The 17,865-nt window shown below is 41.0% G+C and overlaps 1 protein-coding gene across 4 annotated transcripts in view; it reads right to left on the bottom strand.

Annotated features, from left to right (window-relative positions):
- The window catches only part of fam135b (family with sequence similarity 135 member B), a 50,842-nt gene that overhangs the window by 21,096 nt on the left and 11,881 nt on the right, over positions 1-17,865 (bottom strand). For 3 of the 4 annotated variants that reach the window (XM_037093796.1, XM_037093794.1, XM_037093793.1), the window contains 4 exons: positions 17,000-17,079; positions 7,065-7,204; positions 1,332-1,402; positions 85-258 (listed from right to left, as the gene is read on the bottom strand). In XM_037093796.1, the coding sequence (XP_036949691.1) occupies positions 85-258; positions 1,332-1,402; positions 7,065-7,204; positions 17,000-17,079 (465 nt within the window). Of the gene's footprint in view, positions 1-84; positions 259-1,331; positions 1,403-7,064; positions 7,205-16,999; positions 17,080-17,865 lie in introns of those variants that run through there. The other variant, XM_037093797.1, reaches the window with a different exon arrangement.

Below are 17,865 nucleotides of genomic sequence, written 5' to 3' on the forward strand. Positions count from 1 at the left end.
CATATTAAAGTCATAGTGGGGTAAATTCAATGTCTCTCAATGGTAAAAAAAAAAAAAAAAAAAAAGAAAGAAAAGCCCCTCTACCTGATTAGCGGCTGATGTAAGGCAACCAGTGAAGCATGTATGGAGACAGAGATGACGGACAGGTGGAAGTAGTCGAACATGACAGGGACGTGGTGGTGGAGGCCTCTCCGCGGGTGGAAGTGGAGGCTGAGGGTCCGACTGCTGATCAGCGGGACCGTCACTATCTCTGCCAGCCTGAGGGATGGAAGAGGAGCGACAGATGTCACACTAAAACACGAGTGCCAAATTTACTTGCTGTGGCCTGAGGAGCTCTAGTTTTGTGGCGTTTTCCCCATCTTTAACGCATACTCCAACTGACCAGTACATGGCTGACAATGGAAAAAGTCATCTCAAGCAACAAACGTAAAGTAAACAAACAACAAATTGAACAAAATTAGAAAATAAGACAGACACAGAAAAAAATATCAGTTAAACTGGGACTGGATTCCAGTCCAGCAGTGGTGACTAGAAAGGGTACAGGTTCCTTAAGTGCAAATGAAGTGATTTGATGGCACATAATAAAAATTAATGTTGGAATAGATCTATTACACCTAACCCTGGAGAGTATCTGCCTTGGTTTAAATCGGCAGCTCTCTTTATGGAGGTGGATGGAGAAAAACTGAGATGTCTGCGATGCCAACTGCTGCTCACCAGTAATCTAACATCATTGTTAAGTACATTGTTCCCACAGCTATAAAAGAAAGAGTTGGAAATGGAGAACTAGAGAGATTCTACAGTCATGCAGACGAAAAAGACGACTGGAATCCATGCTATGAGAAGGAGCTCCATAATTCAGCCCTGTTTAGCACTGACAAGCACTATAATCTCACAGGTATGACAAAAAACCATGAAATAACAGTTTCAACACAAAAACACAACACTAACCCCTCTCGACTAATGTGCAGCTGCTGGACGATAACAAGGGCAGTGCCCCAACAAAAATGGCACCTTTTAGCATGCATGCTAATGCAAAGCACCCATTTCTTCTTCTATTACACCCGAGCAAACAGGCTAATCACAGCATTCATGTATTGCTCGCACAAACGCTGTGATCAGGTGCTTAAAGAGGTGGCTATGAGCCAAAGGACATAATAGCCCTTATTCATGCCTAGTTTGCATTCTCACTCTTGCATAAAAACTGCACAAGGGGAAAGTCAAGCATTCTCTCGCTCTCTCAAACACACACACACACACACACACACACACACACACACACATACACACACACACACACACACACACACACACAAAGCTGTTAAAAAACCTACTGCTGCTCATTGTCGGTGAAATGAAGATCCAGCTTCAACTGAAAGTCCACCTCACTCAAGGCCTCCTCCACCTGCAAAACATGGGTAGATTTGTTAATGAACATCACTCTCTCCCCTGAGTTTGGGTTTTACATAGACGGTCAAGCAGCTTTTTGCATTTTTGTTGTCACTCGGACAACAGCACATCCAACATGTCGAACCGACTCTCAACTGCATTGAGAGCCGGTGACTTTGAGGGCCAGAGCATATGATTCACGTCATTTTTCACTCATCAAACCATCCAGTGTAGTAGCATCTGCATCATGTTTCCCATGTTTGTTTTTTTTTCCCCCCTAAGTGTGACATTCATCTCAACATGAATACTTTATCAATGCAAAAGAACAGCAACCAACAGTGACCAAGAGGTATATGAGGGACATTTACAGAATCAGCCTATTCTCAAATCCAGCGTGTCAAATGGTCAGTGGCCCAATCAAGCCTAAAAGATGCCAGGCTTTGAGGTAGTGGCCATCGCTCTCCTCTGTCACCACGGTGGAGAAGAAGAGGTCTTGTGGTTCAGGCTCCACTTGGCGATGCCTCAGCCTCCTCAGTCGTCTCCTGGATCCACACGCTTTACTTATATTTCATAATTTGTATCAGATATCCTGTCAATGCAACATGTGAACCGTGATTGTGTTGTTCTGTTCCGTGTATGCGACATCTATTGCATGTCTGTCTGTCCTGGGAGAGCGATCTCACCTCATGTTTCTTCCATCTTTTTTTTTATCCCGCGTTAAAAGGTTTTTTCCTCAATGTGGCACATTTTGCTCACTTGAATTGTGGGGATATCGTTCACTGTACAGACAGTAAAGCCCACTGCGGCAATGTGATTGTGATTTTGGGCTATAGGAATAAAAAGGATTTGATGCGAATTGGTTTTGATTGTCATGTGATGGGAAAAAAAGACTTCTTCTGATAAGCTTAAGAAGTGGCGGTGAACACATTTTTGACTCGTCCGCTCTATGGACCCCGCAACGTGGAGAATCCAGGTAATTTTATAGCCTGAAAGTTTAGCTTTTTTGGTTTCATTGTGTCACTGAGCAGCTTTCATAAAACAGAAACCTGCTCATGATTTTAAATGTTGTGGCCCAATGCTTCAGACTATGAAACTATAGGTACCCCTCTATCATCACCTCTGGAGGTGTCCCTCTAGTGTAGTAGTATAAAGATCAAGAAAGAATGTCGCCAGGAGGAGTCTCCTTTAAGTTCTGTTCATAACCAAAAGTCAAAGATGACTTTTATAAGTCCTATCAGCTCTAGATCCAGCCCTATTAAATCAATCAACTTTTCTATTTCTTTACCTAATATGTATTTTTTGTTTATCCATTTATTCTTTGTTTTGTTTGTTCCATTTTGTTAAGTGTCCTTGGGTACCCTGAAAGGCGCTATGAATTAAATGTATTTCTATTATTATATTTAACTGATAGTAAGTTGCACAACACAAGTTATGTAACTGTACTTACATAAGTATTTTTTCCCAAACCACGATGTTTTCTCTAACCTAACCAATCAATCTAGCTGCCTTAATCTAACCTCAAAAGGTTAAAGGTAGAGTTCACCTAAAAATAAAAATCCCGTCCTTATACTCACCCCCACGCTGATAGAAAATCCTGGGTGAAGTTTTGTCGTCCTCAAAACATTTCTGCAGTTTCAAAGCAAAACAGCCTTGCAGTATTTCTCTTGCATAATTGAAGTAGATGGGGACCATGTTCTTTACAACATTCTTTGAAGCTGAAATTGTAAGCTACATTAAGGAAGTAAATAACATCTTTTTTTAAATCAATTTGAGATCTCTGGGCTTCTTAAGACATCAGTTACACTGAACAAGCTGTAGGGATCCATTTAATGTTTGTTGTTTTCAGTTATGTCTTTACGTCCCATCTACCTCTGTTGTTTAGGAGAATGCTATTTCATTGTGGCACTCCAGAAATGTTTTATGGAAACTTCACCCGACTTTCCATCGGCATCGGGGTGAGTGGATAATGACTGAATTGTCATTTCTGAGCGAGCCTCTCCTTTTACAGTCCAGAGCGCATAGGCTTATATGTGAAATGTTTCTCAAATGAGAAGATGAAAGTGAAAGTGTAACCGGATTTTGCCTATTCATTATTATTACCGATGGGAGTAAGGAATGAGAACATGTTGACGGTGTACAGTGGGGTCTGTGAATACTGTGATCTGCCATGGAACCGCGACGTGCCCCGTGTTCTTTGCAATGCTGATTTAGTCACTTCAGAGTTCTTGTTAATGAAGTGTTTATTTTCTCCGTGAGGCAGACAAACTGTATGCCTGCGCGTCTTTTTAATGTGATGTAGGCTGAGCGGAATTGAATTACCCGGCTTTCAAAGTGCCACGGACCATCGAGGCTTACGGAAAATAAAGAGCTCCTATTCAAATGTAGAAAAACCAAAGGCGAGGTGGGAAAAAAAAACAAAAGGTGAGAGCAAACTACAAAGGCGGCGCAGCGAGTGCAGGCTTTGAAGGTGTTGCTAATTATAATGAAGAGTCGACGGAGCTCTTCCCCTCTTACATTTGCCTGAAACACACACAGACACACACACACACACACACATACTGTACGGTTAGTCTACAAATCTTTGCAGTTCTGTCCAGGTATTGAAGTTGTGATTGATTAAGCATACATATGTGCGTACACGGGGGAAAACGAGGGGCTATTTTCGCCCGTGCTATCTGTGGCTGTGAGCGGCAGATAACCTCCTGAAGGTTAATGAGTGGGGAGCCTGCGGGAGAGCTTACAGCTAAAATCTGACATGCCTTAAGGCTCCTCTGTCTCCACACCTCCATACGAATGTCTACATTTAATGAAAACTTCTAAATTTAGGACTTGTGCGGAGTCATGTGAGATTTAATATTCACATTTTGGAGGGATCCTTCCGCAGTATTCCAGGCATCGGTACCGCAGACATACGTCAGAGCGCAGTTCACAGGGTAAAGTCATGTGTGTGAGCCGTGGCTATCTCACGGACGATTTAGTTTCGAGTGGGGACATCTTCAGCCCCCCTTTCCCCCCGGCCCCGGGTCTGTCTCATTGCTGTCACCACTGATCAATTTTGAGCTCCAGTGGCTTCCAACAACAAAAAACAGGCAGACAACGGACGTGAAAACGTAAAGGACAGTACATCAATAACTGTCAGGCAGGTTTACACACCTGCTCATTTCAGCTGAATGCAGGCAATTTACATTGGTCTCTGAATTAAAGCACATTAAGTCCAAGAGGCAGGCTGTGGGACTTAATAATCCTCTGACTGTTTTTATAACGGTTCACATAGAGCTATTTTTCAGAAGGGGGATTAACCTCACCACCCTGTTTGGTTTTTGGTCATCAGGGCATGCCTTAGTCCTTTTGGAGCCCCCGGCACTGTTTTGAAAAAAAAAAAAAAAAACTACAGTGTTTTTTTTTTGCTAAGATTTCTTTCCTTTGAGAGGCGCTTTAAAGGATAACTTCACCTAAAAATAAAAATGCAGTTATTTTCTCACCCCATGCTGATGGAAAGACGAGCAAAGTTTCATAGTCCGCAAAACATTTCTGGAGCTTCAAAGCAAAAAACAGTGTTGCACAGTCTCCTAAACAACAGAAGCAGCTGGGGGAAAACACATCCGAGAAAACAAAAAGAATGACTCCATACAGCTCATCCGGCATGAACTAAGTCACTGGAGGCTCTGGTAGATTCCAATTGATTTAAAAAGACGTAATATACACCCTCGATGCGTGGTCAAGCTTGTGCGTCCTCTCCAGACGGGTGCATGCTAACACTTTTAGCTTAGCAGCAAAGAATTAGGGCTTTAGAAAGGGTAAACATGACGTCATTTTAAATCAATTTTGGATCTCTGGGCCTCTGGAGACTTGGATTACACCTGGTGAGCTGTATGGAGCTTTTTTCCCAGTTATTTTTCATGTTTAAACAAGCCTCCATCCACTACAATTAGAGCCTAGAAGTTTTTTGCGTACTATGAAACTTGATGACTACATTTTGGGAGAGCTTATACCTATCCTTTTCGTGAAGAGCTCACCAACTCATCAATTTTCCCATGAATATATTTGCCACAGTTTCTGCACTTTGCCGGGGGAGAGGCTGCGCCGTGTTTGTGAGGCACAGCAATCGATAGTTCTCAGTCTGCGGGTCATTCTGAACCCTCTCCAGAGGTTTGAAAGATAAATCTGAGAGGGTACAAGATGATTAACAGGACGGAAGAAAAAGGGGACACAAACAAATTTCGGCTTCACATTCATCATCTTGTCTGTTTTATGCTGGTAAACCTTGCATTTTCTAGATTAAATTAAACTCTGTCATGGATGTATCACTTTTAGGTTGAAGTGCTCAGAGCAGCACTCACAGCCCAATACACAATAACTGCAGTAAGATGCTTAAAACAGGAGAAAATAGATGAGAATTTAAAAGTGATATATATGTCTGTAAAAGTGAACCCAAGTGCAATTACAAAGCCCTTGTAGACAGCTGTATTGTTCAAAATAGAGGCTTATCAGAAAAATCATATGACACACATTAGCATCATTGAAGTGTGAAGTGAATGGGATTTCTGGTTTGTATCACCATGTCTGCTTTGTCCTTCTGTCTTTCCTTCTTTCCTGTACAACTTGTGTCGATACTGCGCCATCCATTTGGTGTCACATACTGCCTGCTATCACTCCCTGCATGACTCTGTAGTTAAACACTATCGCATCATTTCCTGAAGAGCCTCTCCAGTGAAATGGCATAAAGAGTGGGTCCAAGTCAGGGGGTGGTCGAGAATGAGACCCATACACAGGATTTTCTCCCAGGAGACCAGGATTTGCATCCCATGAGTGTCGAGGAGTCTAGAATGGTTTGTCTTTAAGTTATGTTATGTAAGTAAATTACATAATGTAAGCTACTATTATTCATCATTATTTTAACTGACATTTTCTCAATGTTAATAACTCTCCACAAGTCGTGTCATTATGTGCAACATGTTTGCTGCAAGCTTTATTTTGAAATTCTGACTAGATATTGTTGATGTGTATTACTGCTAACTTCACCACAGCATGACAGTTTGACAATTAAAGCCGCGGCCGACCGCGCTGCCGTCTATGGCGAGTCTGGAGTGAGAATATGTTGGTTAAAGAAGAGATAAATAACAGTAGCTATTCTCAATACTTTGCGAGTCAGCACATTCAAATTGCTCCTTGAGGCCTCTCATTTCCCGTGAGCTAGTTCTGGGAAACATAGTTACCAACTCCAACAAATTGAATCTGCTGAATATACGGGCAAGTGACTGAGCAACGGTACAGGTCTATTCGACAAGAACCATCAGCTCGCTGACATTTCAAGCCTTTGTTAGCAGATGACAGAGCTGAATTACTATTCCATTATCCAGCATGATGATACGACTTCATTACATAGTTACGTTAGGTTTCTGTTTTAATTTACTGGATTAAAGCTCCATTATGAAAGGGATGTATTGTTTGTGTCTGATGGCAGGCGAGGGGACCACAAACTTGTGTAGGAGGGAACGGTGGGTGATTAAATGCATTAATTAATGGCCACTTAATGCATGTAACCATTATACGGTTCCTTTCACTGCAATTTTCTGTCATGAGTTTTATAGCCAAGCCACTGATAAAAAAATAATTATCTTGCTATGTGCCTCGACAGGATGTTTGTGTGTACAGAAAATGTCAGCAGCATGACTCACCCTTTCTCCGTCCAATAGCAGGTGGACTTTGAAGATCATGCAGTCATTCACCGTAATCTCCTCATTTCTGTAGAGGATCTGAAATATCCGGCTGAACGCGGTGCCGTCGTACACTCCCGCAGAGCTGAAGCTGCATTCTCCTGATGAGGGACACGACAACAACAACATGCACAGCAATGATCAGCTTGTTGCAGCAGAATCACTGATTCATCGAAAGTGCAACAGTCTGCTTTGTCACAGCATGCAGAGATTTTATGATGCAGAACTGAACTAACCATAAATGTTTATTTGTCTCAGGAATACACTGGTTTTTTTTTTTTCACAACCAGAGATAAAATTAGGCTTCTGATCTGGCAAATGCATCACCTGATATTGGTAGTATGTGCTCAGATTCGTAAGCGTGTACACGGATATGAAAATGCATAATGAGTGACCTGACATTTGCAAATGTTTACAGAGACTGTCGAGGGATCTAAGTGTTTATACCTGCAAACATGTGCTCAGACCTGTGAACATGTGTCCAGATTTGAGAAACTGCATTTATATTACAGGTTTAAAAAAAAAAAAAGTCTAATAATAATATGATAACACAATTATGTATACATATTTTAATAATACAATATTCATTATTAGTGTTACTTCTAACTTGTGTTCAATGTCCCCGCATTTCAATTTGTATGATATTGAAATGGGGCTAATATGCTGTACAGATAGGAACATTGAGCGAGCCATTAAAACACGATGGCACGATGCATTGAACGAGTTGTAAATGTTTGCATTAGAACTTCATGTGCAACAAGCACCATCACCCATTCAGTCTGCTTGTGCACACACAGGTGGACGTACATACAGAGATGCCTCCAAAATATAATATATATTCAACTATGTCACTCATGTTTGTAGCTTCTAAAAACCAGTTCCACACTTTGGCAAATAGACGTATTCTCTGTCTTGCTGTGGGTTAGATGAGAAAAGATACTACAGCCAGCAGCTGATTAGCTTGGCTTTGGAAGATGACTGTACGCAGAGGGAAACTGGGTCTCTGTCCAAACACTGCAAAAACTACCAGCACTTGTAAGTTAACTAATTTAAATGTGCATCTTGCGTGTATAATCGATATAAAACCCAAAAACAAGTTACGGTTTTATGAAGAGAAATGTAGCATACCTTGCCACATAACAGTGTGCTGCATTAATTCCTGTGAAACCACAACTCTGTTGTTCTTATATTAAACAAACACAATATAATGATATACTTTACAATTAGTGAGATTTAGTGCTGGTAGCTGTTCTCTCTTTGCAGTGTTTATACAAAAACTAAGCTGGTGGTCACTGTTGCACCCCTAGTCCTAGTTTGTTGGATATGCATAATGTGCTTCTTGGTAATGAGTGCTGCATGCATAATCATTTTCTATCTGATATTCAACATTAGGCACTCTTTATTTACAGTAAATAGATAATGAAAATAAGATTAACATAAGAAATACATAGCCAGCTAGTCAATTTGGACAATTTCAACCATATCTTTAAGTGGCCACCCAAAACTTTTCAGTGGCCCCTCCTGCATCTAAATCTCTGGAGGGGCAGGCCACAGCTTCTTATTTAGCATACGCAATTTTCATTCATTCCTGTCGAGTCGAAGGGATTTGTGGATCCCACAGCAATACACACAAAATGAGTTTACACTGAGTTCAACTTTAGTGAACCCTGACCTGCTAAAAGAAAAAAAGAAAAAAAGAAAAGAAAAAAGAAAATAGCCAGCCGTCTGGACAGTGCTGAGCTTTGAGAGGACAGGGTGCCGGGGAATCTCAAATGGAGGAAGCTATTGCAGCAGATTATGTCACCTCCTCTGTAAAGTAACCGCTCCACAACAAAGACAAACTGCAGTTCGCAGACAGGAGTTGATAGTACACACGTCTTTTGTGCTGACCATAACATTCTCCCTAAAGAAAACCTTTTCCTATTGAACTAAATTGTGTCCAGTGGTGAACACAATCCCAGGGGGGAGTGAGAGGATCAGTATAGAGGAAATAAAGAGAACCTGTGGGAGCTGGTGATGAGTGCTAAACCAGCCAGCCGCTGCGCTGTGGTTGTACAGCAGTTCGCCAGCTATACTGCAGCAGATCACAACCACTGTCGTTCCATGAAATGTTGAAATATTTTTGTACTAAAGCGTAACTTTTTGCAAATGTACGACATTACATTTTTTTGTTTTACCCTGGAAAATAACAGTATTATTATTATTTTTTTTTTTTTACTACTTTCAGATTCACTATAATTAAAGATAAATCAATGACATTAAACATAGGAAAATGTTCATAACACTGCAAACTGATTATAACAACTACACTTACAAATCTGACTCTCTCATTCTCTGTATGAAGTGCTCTGTGATGTAGTGCGACAGAAACAGGACAAAATCGAGTTTTCCGGTACGTCCAAATGCAAACACATCTCCGCGGTCAGGAAGGAACTGACCTGACTGAATTGGATTTGACGCACAGGAAATGAGCGCACACGTTTATGCATGAAACTACCCATGATGATAAATGGGACCAAAAGTTCCAGCGTGTTTTGTCTGTGACATGATGGCTGTTGACTCTCCGCTGCTGGCACACTCTCCCTGGCAGGGCAGCAGTCGCCTAGTCAGAGCCGCTGTCCAGCTGCGAGCCGTGAGAGGTCTGCGAAGGCCCCTGCTGAGGTTGTGCTCTTTTCTGCCTCATTCTTACTCTCCCTCTCTCCACAGGCCTCCTCCTGATAACGCTGTCACTACTTGCAGCATCAAGCAGCTCCAGCCAGGATGACAGATGTGTTTGAGCGTGACTGTTGTCAGAGACTTGGTGGATGTGTGCTGGAGACGGCGTAATCCCTCCGGGTGTGTACTGTATGTGAAGAAGTTGTATCTCTGTGTCAGCACCGTCGCCTCGCAGTCAGACGAATGCAATTTTGATGTATTTTTTTTTGTTTCCTTGTGCTTTGCTTGGGTCTACTCCCACCGTCTAAAGACAAACAAGCTGGGTGGATTAGTGGCTCTAAACTGGGCGCAGGAATTAGCATAAATGATCGTCTGTGTGTTTGACCCACGAAGGACTCGTGATCTCCCCGAGGCGCTTCCATGCCGTTTCTCCTGTGCTCAGGGGGGCTTTTTCCTGTGGCCGAAATCACTAAATCAATGAGCTGCTGCAGCTGTCCTTCGCTGCTTTCAGACACATACTGTACTGTCATCAAATGGCAGTTTGTTTAACAGGATTGATTAAGTGTTACAATTTGAACCAAGGGAGCAGAGGTGATAAGACCTTGATAAGAGAGCTGCTTTGTTAAGATCGCTGCTTTGACAGTGATAGCAATGCAGTCTGCACACATGGGGATGGCAGAAAATGGAGAGCAGCAACTGCACAATGTAATCCAATTCAAAGTTCTACTGTAAAATCATGTGCTGTTAGATTTCAGAGACGGATAGGAATTATCACAGAATCTCCACTTCAAACTGCAGTATGTTATTTTAGGTTCTATGACCACAAGATATAGCTACAGAGTACATAATAAATGGTATGCGAGCGCAAGTACATAACATCAGGTCAGTCAAACAGCAGTCTTTATCCCAAGTTTGCTAACATACTGTAAGTGAGCGATCATACCTGACCAAGTACAGCTGTAGTTACAACGAGTTTGTTTATTTTGCTTATGGATCGATCTCATTTGTAACATAGGAAATACTGCACATTATTTATTAACGTATATATGTCTGAGTGGCTTAATGTCTATGGAAACCCATTTATCCCAGGAAAAGACAAAAAACAACCTAAATGTAAAATAATAGAAATAATAACAAACCAGTTGCCTGTTGAATAACTATGTTGCCACATAAAGGTAACCCTGGAACCAATCTTCAAATACATTAGCATTTATTTACACTTTACTTTTGTCTCTGGCATCAAAAACATGGAGTGGCAGGTGACACTGTGGCCAAACTAGTTAAAAAGAAGAAGATGCGTGAGAGGACAATCCTGAGGGAGTTACTCGGGTCAAACAAGCACAGGAGACCACTGCTCGTGTCCAGCATGAGACGAAATGTCAAGAGTGAGTTACTTTAACATACCTACATCATGTACATGACAGAACTGAGGTTCTGTGCATAATGTGGTTATTTCAAGCCAAACCACAATGTTTTCCTAAACCTAACCAGGTAGTGTAAGTGCCTAAACCCAGCCAAAATGCAAGCTAAAACGAATGTCTGGTATATCTGACGGTACACTGCAGCGGTCAGGATGTTTTGGGAAGCAGTGGCAATCAGCCTATTCAGTTGCTGAGGATGTTTTGAATGAAACAGATACCTGCTGTGTTCAGATGGCTGTGAAGAGTGTATGCAGAGTAAAGGAAAGGCCTTCAGTATAGACTAGTATCTATCTTGGTGACAGAGCTGTCACCTGGTACCAATCACTCATCAGCTTGCATATATGTACGGCTTTCGCATTAGCATTTATATCATATTTGGAATAAATATTTTTTTGTCTGTTTGTCCAACTATCACTTGTCAGAATATACAGCAATACATAAAAACAGGCATTTGTGTGATTTTAATCAAATGTATATAGATGTGTAGTTACCAAATGCGTGTTCTGGGCTGTCAGGTTGTTTAATGCAAGCAAGACTGGTACTCTGCAGGGAACACTGATTCTTCAGACTGCAGTGCACCAACAGACTGGCATTGCCACACTCTGTACCAAGCCTCTCTTTCCACTGGAGCCCAGGAAGATAGGGTGTTCTACAGCCTGCGCCAATATGAACTCAAGCCCATTATTTTACATTGCTGATTAAGTACCTTGCTTAAGTGTACATTCAAGAATGTAAAACAAGTAAGTCCAGTTGACTTTGAACTCGAATTAAATCTTGTAATGACGACAATATAAAAGACGTGCAGAAATTCAGACTTCTGAGTTAAAAAATGGCTTATTCAGAACATATTAATTTGACATTTAGATTTGCTAATTCAAAAGTGATGACTTCTAAAGTCAGCATTGTGGCATGAGAAGACACATTTAATCAGATCAGTAATACCAAACAATTTGCATTCAGACTTGAAAGTATGCCAACACTGTCAAGGTGTTTCGCAGTGTCTCATATTATTTCCACGCTCCTCTTGCTCTTGTTGGGTGTAATTGTGTTACGGATACATTTTCGTGCTCTTATTCATGTTTCAGTGAATTATTTCTCACTAACGTTATAGCAGAAATACATCAAACCGACCCCGTTCGACATTTTTGGCGGACTGCAGTTCTCACAGGTGTTGGGGAGTTATCACATCCTGCACATTAACAACCCGCTGAAATGCCCTTAAGCTTTTGCTATGGCGAGTCTGTGCTGGAAATAATCTGCTTACAGCCTCTGGTGCTCTACATCTACTGCGTGCGAGTGCGTGTGTGTGTGCTCGTCTTAGTCACTCCCTGTCACTAAAACACACAAAAACGCAACACAGAATTGCTCTTCATGACACTAATATGAGCGAGTTGGTGCAGTAGGAGACACCTTAAACAGCAATCCAGTTCTCCCTGTTGAAATCCTGACACGAGAATCACCACGTTTTTGTGCGTGAATCACAGTCATTAAATACTTGAGCTGAGTGTGTGGCACGATCCTTCACACAGAATTCATTTGTCTGAAGGGCACAGACAATTGAAATGTCAAGCATACCCTTAAACAGTGAACACAGTAAGGGATTATTTCCTGTGTCTTTGTATGATGAATGTATTTGGTCCCTCTGAGTGGTGCGTTTATGCTCAGGATTCAGCCTGCGAGGTGCACAGGCTTAATACATGACCTTGTGGAAGGATCTGCAAGGGTAGGGGAGCACTGCAGCCCTTCAATTACAATATGGACATGTTCTTCACTGTAATGAACACTGCAGCAGTGTTCCTTGCTTGATAACTATGCTACTGCCCGGTAAAATATGGGATACTTTTCTCTTTATGTATATGTTAAAACAAACGATAAACTTTATCTTAATTACTGGCTGGAAGATGTTTTTATCAAGTACAAAGCCAGACTAGCTGTTTCCCCCTGCTTCAAGGATGTACGCTTCACAATACTAAGCACGTCCTCGAACCTAAACCTGCATTTAGTGATTTTCTGGCAGCTTAGGGGCAAGCAGAGACAAATGACACCATTGGAATATTATCACCTTTAAGGGTAATATGGTGAACTTTTTAATAAACTATTCCTACGGTGCAACATTATCATTCACCGGGAGTAATGTTCCTGTCCAACAGATGAATACAAGACCAATAATTTTCTCTTCTATTAGCCCTGTTATGTAAGCCACCTACTCATGAAGAGAACATATATGGCTCTTTAGCAGCTGAATGCTTCACTATGTTCACTCGTTAATTGCTGTCTGTCTACTCTTTGATGCTGAGCAAATAGTGGACAGTTTTTTGTTTTTTTTTATATGTTCTTTTATTCTGAAAGAAACTGCTACCTTGTTTATTCTGGTAAGTCTCTTATTAATATTGGCAGTCACGGGTGGCAGTCTTCTGGGCTTGTTTTCCTCTAATTTGCTCATTTGGGCTTGCTCCCTGTTGGTCTTCTCTCAGGAGCCACTTTTTGCCACCGGGTGTCTCTGGGCTTACGTGACCAGACAGGCTGAGCGTCTCAAGTTCGGGCTGCCCCTCCACGAGCAGGACCTGCCTTGCTGAAGCCAAGTAACATTTCCTGCATCCAGGCTCAGTGCATGTGGATGGGCAGTCCGCCACGTGTCCACCCGGGCCTGTCTGTTCCGCCTAGCCCCGAGACGCAGCTGTGAGCTCCCTCAGCGAGGCGAAGAGGTTCTTTGGTGGAGGTTCTTTAGCTACTCTGCTAACAATGTCAGGGACTGAGTGGCCAAAATGTGGAAATGATCAATTGAAGAGTGGGAGAAAGAGTGGAATAAAAAACTGTATTGAACCTCAACTGGGGCACAATTCAAAGGTGTAAGTGTCAAATTACGTGCACATCATTTGTATCATGTTCCACATGCCAACACGTTAAAGTAAAAATGAGTCTCATTTCCATTCTGAAGCAATCCGATGACAGCCTTGGCTAATTGGGCAATAGAGCTGAAGCGAACTGCCAAGTTTGTCACTAAGAGTGACCTCCTTCATATACTAGATGTGGTATTTGGCTGAAGAGAATAAATGTTATACTGGATGTTTTCTTTTCCTGGTGAGTCACTCAAGGTATTTTTTTTTTTGACATTACAGGCTGCATAATGAAGAATGTGCTCTAATTTCATTAAAATATGTAAACTGACAACATTATATTAACTGTAAAGGATATTATTAAGCTGTTTCTCTATATTGCAGTCACAAAAAACTCTGTATTACTGCAGCCTCCACCAGCTGGACTGAGCTCGATCTTCTTTTCCACACCTGACATCATGTAAAACTGCACCTCCTGGGTTTAGCACCCTAAAAATAGACTATTCAGAGCAGGACTACTGAACTGCTATTTTTATCATTTCCTTTGAAATCTATTATATTTTTGCCTATTTAGGATTTCTCTCCACCCATGAACCAATGAGGTATAGGAAAAACGCTCTTCTCTACTAATATTCCTACCGCTGTGTTCCTGGAGAAAACACTCAACATGACATGCATCACTGTCACATGTTAGACTGACACGCACTGCCATCACAATTAGCCGTGTCTTTGTCACCACACACAAACATATGTGCACACGCACATTAGCTCTGCTTTAGATTTAAACTGACACGTTATCTCCCTGGCAGCTTTTACCTTTACCACTGGAGCGACATTCGTGGTCTGAATATGACAGGACCTAAATGTCTTCATAATCCAAAATGTCCTCATAAGAGCAGTGGGTTGCCCGGTCAGGAGTCCTCACAAAGACAGCTAGATCCACACACGCACACACGCGCACACACACACACAGCTCTCCAGTCATGAAAAGCTAAAAATAGCCATTATTACTGCGAATCAGTATTGCCAGTGAAACTGCTTCCTGCATTGCCAGAGATTCAGATTTTAACGCTTGGGCTGACTCTGTAACACTGTGTCACAACCTATGAATACAAAAGAGGATGAGACGTGAGGAGTCCTTTATGATAGGAACCATCTGCAAGTAACTGTATTTGGCAATTAGAGGATGCAAAACACCTATGGGATGACCGTGTGCTCTTTTCATTCCTGTTTACCTAGTTGATTACATGTTTAACTGTCTGCATTATCTTGATTGAAAGAACTTTTGATGAAAAGACTTTAGTTTTACCAGCAAATATTTTACGACTTAAATGTTAGTCACATATTCATGAAGTTTTCTTTGAAGTTATGTATTCTAAGATTAGCTGTTCCTTTGTATCTGTCAAATTTATGTCTTAAATCCTTTTTTTTATTAGACAAAAAGAAAAAATGCTTCTCCCGGAGCCAGTTTAAGTTCAAATATCTTAAGGCACAACAGAGAAAGGGAAGACGGATACTTATCAAGAAAATGAAATTGGGTTTTAGAAACCTGAAATTGAAACTGATTAACTTCTAAACAAGTGAAATCATCTTATTATGTTTGAGTTTTGGAAGACGTTGAAGAGAACAGACTTTTCCGCAGTGTGAGTCAGTCTTTAACCCAAAGACAGCCAACTGTCCTAAATCACTGAGACAAGGTAGAGCCATTACATTCCCAGACACCACTATCATTCTCCAATGCCGCACTCCGTAGCTGGGACAATGGCAGGACAATGGCAACAGAATCACTTAGAGCGCAGTTACTTGTTTGAAAAAAAAAAAAAAATCCATATGGTTATTTTTATTCTCTGTCTATCATCAATTAAAATAACAGATTCTGGTGCAGTCTGCAGTACATCCACTACACTTCAATAAGCAACTGCCGAAATACATGGTTGTTTTCCTGGCATCTGTAGATTGCTTTATTTTAAGAAAAGCCTTAGTCATGTCTCTAACTGGAGCTCTTTTGAATCCACAGATGTCAGAAACGCAGCCAGAGAGACATGAAGGAATGACTCTGTGAGACGACTACAATCCAGAGAAGGCTGTAGAGAATGATCATCACATGATAGTGTTAAATTATGCCCACAAGTTCCCGCAAAGGCCCAGAAAAAGAGCCGTCCCTGCACCACCATGTACTTTAACACGAAACACTGAAAGATTACTGTTTTCACACAGACTTCAAAGATAAGTACGATCAACACAATGTGTGTAATTCAGCCTCCTGTGTCAAGCGAGATTTTCCCACACTCATTCCCCCTTTGGGTATAGACCCCTGTGGGTGAAATGTAATCAGTTCAAACATGATGAGAATCAGCCTTATAACATAATTTATATATATATTTTTTTTAGGTCATCGATTATGACATTTAATTGAAATTTAACAGTACATATACTTCATTATAGAGCGCATTTATTTGTTTTCTAAAATTGAGGGTGACTTCAACTTGAGGTGATGTTTTATACACACTAAATATTGATTATTGCATTGAATGTTCTATAGGATTGCACTTTTCTTGTTTCCAATGAGAAAGTTTTGTTTCATTCAATATTTCAACCTTTGGAAAACACACTAGCTCATGTTTTTTTTTTTTTTTTTTTTTAATCTGCTTAATATTTAGTTAAACTGCTGCATTTCAAGTACCCTGCAGTATATCATCTCTGACATATTAGTCTCATTGTTTATGTACATGACTGAATACATGGATAGATGACTGAACAGGCCTACCAAGCCCAAGTCCATAGAGCAAAGTGGTCAGGGGGTCCGTGGGACAGAGTTTGAAGTGACTGTTAACATTTCTTTCCTTAAAGTCAGTCAAGCAATTTGGGAGCTTATCTGCCAACGAGGATGAGGACAGTGTTGTGAGACGTGTGTGTGTGTGTGTGTGTGTGTCTGTGTGATGTATATGAAGTGTGCAAGGATGTAAACATCACCTCTCCTTACCTGTATTGTCCTGTGTTGTCACTATCAACCTGTGGGGCACTCGAGGTGAGACCTTCAGTCCTGCTCGTACCTGGTAGAACCTGACGGACAGGATACAAACATGCTGTGAGTCACTAAATAAATCGACATGTTATATCTGTAGACTGTTACATCAAAAATCATAGACACTACTGTCCACCATTCTGTTTCTCTAGATAGATAGATAGATAGATATCAAATAAGCTATCAAATAAAATAAAATAAAATACTGAGGTGAATCAAGTCTTGTATTATCAAGGTATTTGGTATATTGGTATATTTATGTTTTCAGTAAAACTAAAACTAGTATCCATTTTTTATCTAGATCGTACAGTTATTACAGCAATTAGCAATTACAGGACAGACATCATGCAAGTAGAACAGGGTTAGTTTTGTTAACAAATGTAAACTTGTATAATGTAAATCTATATCCTGTTGGATTCACTTGTTAAAGATATGCTTTTTCCCTCTAAAACAGTTGAAGTGGTGTATGCTGTTTCAAGACAGCGAAAGATCTGCTGACTGGGGAGAAATGAACACAAATGTATTCCAGATTCCTGGACTGAGCAAGAAAACTGACATTTCTGTGGCAGCTACTGGCCTGTTGACCACTGTAAAATAAAACTATAACAAAAAGATCTGATGTAACCATTATGTTATTGCTGCTTAACCCAAAATAACTTTAAGACACCTTCGTGCCAAAATGACATGAGGTGAGTTTAAGTCGAATACCGAAGCATTGTGGGTACTTTGGGTGCACTGTTGACGTGACCTAGATCACATTTGCGCCTGTAGTGATTCTTTTGTGACCACCTTTTGTGACCGCGGTGCCAATATGCCCAGCTGGA

The sequence above is a fragment of the Acanthopagrus latus genome, chromosome 3 (assembly GCF_904848185.1).
Source record: "Acanthopagrus latus isolate v.2019 chromosome 3, fAcaLat1.1, whole genome shotgun sequence".
Classification (NCBI taxonomy): Eukaryota; Metazoa; Chordata; class Actinopteri; order Spariformes; family Sparidae; genus Acanthopagrus; species Acanthopagrus latus.